Source organism: Lepidothrix coronata, unplaced genomic scaffold, assembly GCF_001604755.1.
Source record: "Lepidothrix coronata isolate B3197 unplaced genomic scaffold, Lepidothrix_coronata-1.0 Scaffold20, whole genome shotgun sequence".
Taxonomy (NCBI): Eukaryota; Metazoa; Chordata; class Aves; order Passeriformes; family Pipridae; genus Lepidothrix; species Lepidothrix coronata.
This window is the reverse complement of record NW_016690200.1, coordinates 146,653-154,624: the sequence shown is the minus strand read 5'-3', so window position 1 is coordinate 154,624 and position 7,972 is coordinate 146,653. Positions and strand designations below refer to the sequence as shown.

Genomic DNA, 7,972 nt, shown 5'->3' with positions numbered 1-7,972 from the left:
TTAGAATCAAGATGGATTCTCTTCCTCCCCTACATCATCTGCAGGAATAGGGTTTCTGCAGTTAGAACAAATCTGAACCCTTTTGCAGAAAGGAATAGGCACTGAATGGCCTTCAGTTGTGTTGGGTTTGTTTGGGATAGGGAGAAGAATGGAATTGAAGCTCATGTTTGTTATTGGTGTCAACTATTAGCTTGCCTTTCTTTGTGCATTCATAATCTATGGAATACGGTGCTATAATTTTTCTTCAAATAATTCTCCATTGATGTTGTTACTAAAATACTGAGTAAATTCATTTGGTGCTCCCAACTGCAGTTGCAGAACTGCTGCCCAGGAACACCTTTAGGGCTAGAGAAACATTTGGTTTTTTGTTATCTACAGCAGCATTTTTTTTAGTTATCTACAGCAGCAATAATGAGTAAAAGCATCTTATTTAACAGAAGTCTGCTCCTGTTAAAACTTGCAGAAAATCTCTGTAATTGCAGGTGGGTCTTTGCTAGAAAACTGTATCATGTAGCACACTTTATTTTGAACTCCTGCAGTTCCAATCACAGGCCTATAGTTTGTGCAGTTTTGTATTTGTTTAAAGATGAGGTGTGTAATCCATAATGACTTGAGGGTTTTGGCACTTAATTCCTCCCACTAAAATGCATGGGAGGAATTTTATGTTTAAACCAGAAAGATTTAAGAAATAATACAATGAAGTAAAACTTCCTACATTTTCCATTTTGAAGTTCAGCTGTAGGAGTAGCAAATTCATTTTGGTTTTAAAGGCTTCAGTTTCATACCAAGGATGCACATATATGTGTATGTGTATATATATATATATATATATATTTATATATACATACACATATATATAGGAAAAAATAGTGGCTGAGGGTTAAGGTTTCGACTTCAATTAGGTAACAGCATCAGACTGCACCAGCTACATGTTGAAGACAAGCCTAAATGCTTATAAATGAAATTGGAATCTGGATGCCTTAAACATAAGGATCATTCAAACATTTGGTAGCCCCACTCAACCCTACAGGTACTTCATTTGAGGCCTTACAGGTGTTGTAATGACTTAAATTTAGATTTAGACTGAGAGCAGGTAGGCACCTGTTACTGCCATGGTTTCACATCAACAAGAAGAAAGAACAGTGAATCATGATGGAAAGTGCATTGTTCAAATATCTGTAGAAGTTCTGTGGATTGGAGAAAAAGCCATTCCTTGCTTAGGCCCATTATAAGCTCCTCACAGGATCCTGTCTTTCTCCACTGTTGAAGGGAGCTCACCTCCCTAATATAAAAAATCTTTGCCACAGCCAGACAACTGTCACAGCCTGATCTTTGATTACACTTAAATGTTCTAGAAAACCCCTAAGAATTCATCCAGAAATGGTATTAGTATGTATCTAATTAAATTATACTACTAATATCTGAAATCAAGTAGGGGAATTGATCACTAATCAAACAAAATGGGAGTTAAGTTAATTTAATCCTTGCTCAGGTCCTCTGTGCAGGTCTGAATTTAATTCCTTTCATAATTCAAGGTAGAGCTTAAACATGTGTTCCAGTTTTGTTTCAGTTGTTTTCACTTTTTAACAGTCACTTGCTATATGGGTTTTGTGAGTAGATGAGAAAATTGTTTAAACAGTCTAAAAAAATTACACTGAAAATGGAACATAAAGCAGCCTTATTACTAATGGTGACTTGATTACTGTGAACTTACAGCTGGGGCCAAAATTTGTCATTTCTTTGTGAAGCTTTTAGTAATAGTGAGCTTATATTCCAGAGTGTGTGTATATACCATGTTTATCAGAATAATTGAAATAACTGTTTTAGGGAGCTGCATCTAACTGTTCTCTTTAAATTTTTGCTGCTGGAAAAATAAAAGACTGGCAAAGCACACCCAAATAATGAATTCATTGCCTTAGTCCATGACATCAGAGCTCTTTCCTTCCAGTGAACTCTGATATTACACAGACAAAATCTTTCTTTGCATGTAGTACCTCCAGATTTGTCCTATGATGTATGGTGGAGATTTCATAGTATCACAGAATGGTTTATTTTATAGGAGACCTCTAAAATAATCGAGACCTGACTGAGAAACAGCATCCAGAAATCTTCACCCTTAAGGGAAAAGAGACCTATGTTCTGTGTTCTCCTAATTGCAGTTCCCTCTGTTGCTGTGGTGCCTGCAAATGCTGTAGCTGGTACCCTGTGTTTCATACACTGACTAAAGAATAGGAGAATGGCATTTTTGCTCCCTATAATGTTTCTGCTGGTTATGGAAAATGTGGAAAATAGCACATGACCAACATGTTGGTTTAACCAGTTTGATCCTTCCTCAGATTGTGAAGCTGTTTTTTTCTCTGATTAGAATATATGGTTTCCCTCTCATGTAATACTGCTTAGGAAGGAGAAAAAATGTTTTGAAGTTGAGAGATACCATAACTGAGGACAAACATGGGTAAATACATTATTTGTCTTATTCCTTCTCCTCTGCGTGAAAAGAGGGGCCCATTGCATGAGGCACAGTACAGTAGACAAATTACCCTAGTAACTACTTCTAATAACAAAGGTGTTTTGGGAAGCCTGATTAAGGCTCTTGAAATACCATCAGAACTTAGGCAAAGCTTGTCACTGATTCCAGATGAAGGCTTGCCTCTGAAATTGGTGGTAAAGCATAAATCTAGGTAATACATGATGCCCATTAACACACCTCTGTGCCTAATTCATTGGATACATATTACTGCCAGTACCTGTGCTCTGTAATTTAAACCATTATGAAAAGCATAAGCTGACCTCAATAGATGCATACTTAAAGATAATTATGCATTTTCTGTGTTTTAATTCTGATTATTGTTTTCTCTCGGCAGGCTTGATGTGTTAAACTATTTTAGCAGTATTTGCCATTATTCTGGCAAATCGTTGCTGTAAATGAATCACTGCTAGGTCCTATGAAATTCCAATGCATTTTTTTCATTCTGCTGAGTTTTTATCCTCCAGTATTCATATGTGTGTAAACTGAATGTGAAGGCATTAGAATCATGGGATCAGTGATAGTTTGACTCACAGGAATGTGGAGGAGAATGAAAATAATCAGTTGGGCATGTTAACTGCAAACTTTATTAGTGATAATATTTCTCCCTTTTCACACAGAAGTCTGAAAAACTGCAAGAAGGCATACGTTGGAATAGCCTTTTATTGTATTAATTTTATTAACTTTGTCTTATCCTAATTATAATACCTTTATTTATTTTTTTTTTCAGATTAGTGAATGGCTCTGTTTAAACTGCCAGATGCAAAGAGCATTAGGGGGTGACCTAGCACCAGGTCATGGTCCTGGGCCACAGCCACCTCCACCCAAACAGAAGACACCCATTCCACCTTCAACAGCTAAACCATCCCCCCAGCCACAGCCAGTTCAAAAGAAAGATGTTTCTCCCAAACCTGATCCTTCACAGACAGCAGAATCTAAAAAAACCCTGCCACAGAAAAAGCAACCGTCCTTGCCTGGGTCTCCCCCTGTAAAACCGAAACAACCCCACCCAGAGCCCACTGAGACATCTCAGAAAATAGATGCTACTCCAAAGTCTGATCAGGTCAAGCCAACGCAGGCTGAGGATAAGCAAAAACAACCCAGTGGAGAGAAGCCTGTGGCAGACACTGTGCCTACTTCTGCAGCACCAGGGCAGAAACAGGACTTGGCAGGTCCCAAACCGCCACCAACTCAACAGAAAGTGACAGATTCCCCAAAGCCAGAGCCTGCCAAGCCTTCACAGGACACACATGCAGCTGAGGATAAGCCAGATTCCAAACCTGTTCCACAGGTGTCTCGGCAGAAGTCAGACCCCAAGCTTGCGTCTCAGCCTGTGACTATACCAGATGCTAAAACTCAAAAGCCTGTTGAGCCAACACAAACAAAAGATGACCCTAAAAAGTTACCAACAAAACCAGCCCCAAAGCCTGATAGCAAACCAGCTCCCAAGGGCCCACAAGCAGGGGCAGGACCCAAGCCAGTGCCAGCACAGCAACTGCCTCAGAAAACTCCAGAGCAATCAAGGCGTTTCAGCCTTAATCTAGGAGGCATCACCGATGCCCCTAAGCCTCAGCCTACAACACCACAAGAAACAGTTACTGGGAAACTCTTTGGCTTTGGAGCTTCAATCTTCAGCCAGGCCTCAAATTTAATTTCCACAGCGGGTCAGCCGGGGTCTCAGACATCAGCTCCACCTGCACCTGCTCCTGCAACAAAGCAGCCCCAGCCTCCACCTCAGCCTCCAGCCCCTCAGGCAGCCCCCAAAGAGGCTGGTCAGGCTCAGCCTCTTCCAAAAGCTATTCCTGCAAAAAAAGAAGCCAAGCCTCTTACAACCGAGAAACCGGAGCCATCAAAAGCAGATAGTGTTTTAACAACTAAAGGATCTGATTTAGAGAAGAAACCTGGTTTGGCAAAAGATAGCAAGCCTCAGGCTGCTGAAGCTAAAAAACCTCCTGGGCTGTCGGAACCAGAGAAAGCCAGCCAACCTGAAGTATCTTGTCCCCTTTGTAAAACTGGACTAAATATTGGTTCTAAGGATCCTCCCAACTTTAATACCTGCACAGAGTGCAAGAAAGTTGTGTGCAATCTCTGTGGATTTAACCCGATGCCGCACATAGCTGAGGTAAGGCAATGGAGTCTGTATTTACCCTGTATTCTTACCTGCAGCCTCCCTGTGCTGTGGAGACCAGCCTGTAGCTGACTTTTAGCTGTTGAATTGTCAAGAAAAATTGGAGCATTTCATCATCAGAGGGCTTTTAAAATTAAGTATCTATGTTGTATGAAATTTGGTCAGTTGTTGGATAGTACTTCCAATGAATTTTCAGCATATTAAGGGAGTGTGGTATAGGTGGTTGCTAGAGTGTTGAGACATAAGCAGATATGGTTATGAGCTCTTTAGAAAGTAGTGCTACTATGACACAGCAAACTACTGTCCTTTCAGTCTCTTATGGGATAAAGTTCTTTTTCATATGCTTCAGTGTTGTCTGGTAATGTGTGCTTCTCTAACCCGTGCCTCTGATACACAGAATTACTGAATGAAGGAACATGTTAATGCTTAACTATTGCCCTTCCCTCTTGCTTAATATATCCCTAAATTTATTCCATTAATCTCATTCTGGCTCTGGACTCTGCATATACTGATATACTCATTAAGAAGATTGAAGTTCGAGTGATACCTGTGTGGTTTTTTCGGTGCAACAATGCAAGGTTCACAAAGTTACTTCATCATTAAGCAGTGTGAGTTTGAAAGTGCTTTTTCCATGATTGGCAGAGAAAGCAACTTATATTTCAAAGAATTGCACAACTTATTGTCAACAGTTTCTTCACATTCTATATTTTTATCCTCTTCCTTTCCCCTTCTAATTTTTTTTTGAGAAGGGGATTGAAAACTTTATACTACCTTAATGGAAAGGTGGAAGCATATCTTACTTGCCCTATCAATTTGGCAAATTTAATTCAACAGAAGCAAACCACCTATAAATTCTTGTGGGTAATTTAAATGTGTAAGTTGGTCTGTGCAGCACATGAAGACAGTAGCTGTCAATGTTCTGTCTTTGATATCTGAATGAATAAATGAAAAATTGTTCCCAGGGTTAAAGATTACAGCATCTCTGACTAAAGGTGAGAAAAAATGTTGGAAGAAATATCAGGTTGCAGGGAAAATATTGCTTATGTTGTTTGCATATGCCCTTTGTTGTGGATTATTTCCTTGAATATACTATCATTTGAAAGTCCTTTGTCCTGCTATAATAAGCACATTTTATCAAATATATGAATATGTTGTCTAATAGCTTTGTGGTCATTTAGGTCAGAAGGAAAGGTCTGAAAACACAGGAAGATTGATCAGTGATTGAAAGTCAGGATTCAATTGATTTTTAATGTTTATGCACTGAACACCATCAAACACACACTGTGTGTCCAGCTGTGTGCATACAAACACACGCACACTTAATGTGTTTGGTGTGTTTAAATGTTAAAAATGCGTATGACTTTCCTCAGAGGCATTCTGGTGTGCATACACTGAGTACCACGGAAATGAGATGTGTCAGTTCTGGTGAAACACTGTGCTCAAATGACAACTATGAAAGTTCCAATGCATGACTTGACTTCTTCAGAGTTGACTTAGGTGTGATGGTGTGACACTGCTTTGTGGTGTGCAGTCATGTTCCCTGGATTTCTTCTGTTTAAGATGAGAAGGCTGATGCTCTGTTTCCTTTTTTCCATCACTGTTACTGTTAGAAAATTTTCTCGTTTCCGCTTTGTGATACGCAGAGCTTGAAATACGATTGATTTTCTTTAGTCTGACTTCCTTACCCTTTTCTTTTTCTCTTCTTTGTTTCTGCTTGCATTTTCTTCTTCCTTATACTACACAGTTCCACCTCTGTCCCCATTTTCTGTCTTGCCTTTTTTTTTTTTCCAATCAGTTTTGCTAAAAAATGGCAGCCTACTTTTCCTTTACAACAGGAGGTGGTTAGTTTAACTGAACACTTCCCAACTTTCCTTTTCATAAAGATTGGAGACAGAAGAGGGAGCTCATCCTCTCCTCTCCCAAATGAGCTGTGTAAATAATGTTTACCCTCAGATAGCAATTCTGTCCCTGGATGCCCTGGATACCTCTTACTTGACAGAAACATGATGACAAGCCAGCAGTTTATGCTCACTTGCATACTCCTTTCCTCCACCAAATTCTTCTGTCTGTTGAGTACAGTCTTGGAGGTTTTATTTACTTGTCTCTATTTCTTTGGGGGTTAGGAAGGAGAAATAGAAAGGCTTTTTAAAATTGTTCTTACTGGTGGTTTTCTACCTAATTCTTTTATTCCTATATGCTGCATTCAAAGATAAAAATATAATTCCAGAAGCTACATGCCCTCTTGGCCCCAGAAGGGATTTTGGATGAACAAACATAATGGATATGTTAGTTTTACTTTGGGGCTACAGCTGTATCACAGCTATTTTAATAGTTGCTTATGTATTATCTACATGTTGTTGCCCCAGTAATGGCTGAAAATGAGTTGAGTTTTACTGACTGAGTGGTGGTTGAACCCTTGTGGCTAACAAAGCTTGTATTGGGCTACATGGTAAGGATCAGTCCCATGGAACAGGGAAATCATTGCCAAATGCAGAGGAGCATCTAAACCCCATGGGCACTTCTACCTTAAGATCTCTCAGCAGAGAATTTCTTCCAGTCAATGTGCTGCTGTACTGCAGACAGGGATGGGTATTTTTAAGGGAATAAAGTGCTTTCTTGCAGTGGCAGTTGTTTGTTCTTGCCTGTGTATGACAGAAATAACTTTCAAAAAAGTCTTTAAGCTGCTGCAGTCAGTCCTCTAATAACCTCGCTACTGCAGGAAATAAGAACTAGACTCTCACCTAGTCAAAATCAACAATATGCTATTTACTTCAGTGAAATTGTTCTACTCTGTGCAAGCAGAGAATTAGGCTACGATACTTTTTTCTAAATTGGGCTGATTGTTCTTTTTCTCCATGATTTGTTGATTCAACAGTCAAACAGTTATTTACTTAAATGGTAATTTATCCATGATGCAAACAGCCACAGATGATTAAATAAATGACACTTGATAGATTTCAAAGACCCACAGGACCATGGGAGCCCTAGTGCATTAGCAGACTCCTTATTCTGCCATTTGCTCAATGGGGAGGAGTACTGTTTACCAGCTCTGTAATTAGCTTTCCAGCTCAGGTAGTTGGAAGCAGCTCTATTTTTAGTAACAAAGCACAAGATCGCAAATGCTGAAGCCAGAAATGAAATGTGTGGCAACGACCATTTTGTGCATTTAAAACTCAGTGAAGCTGTTCAGAATATTGAACAGAAGTGGAGATGGTTGCCTGTAATGTAATTAAGTATGTTGAGGTAACAGGGTCAGGAGTTTAGAACCTGTGATAAATTAATGCAGTAATAAAATAATAATAATTAAAAAAAAATAA

At 39.3% G+C, this 7,972-nt stretch overlaps 1 protein-coding gene across 1 annotated transcript in view; it reads left to right on the top strand.

Annotated features, from left to right (window-relative positions):
* The window catches only part of LOC108493831 (protein piccolo-like), a gene marked incomplete at its 3' end in the record, with an annotated part of 160,942 nt that overhangs the window by 14,888 nt on the left and 138,082 nt on the right, over nt 1-7,972 (top strand). Inside the window, 1 exon segment of the mRNA XM_017807715.1 lies at nt 3,258-4,649. Within this exon segment, the coding sequence (XP_017663204.1) occupies nt 3,258-4,649 (1,392 nt within the window).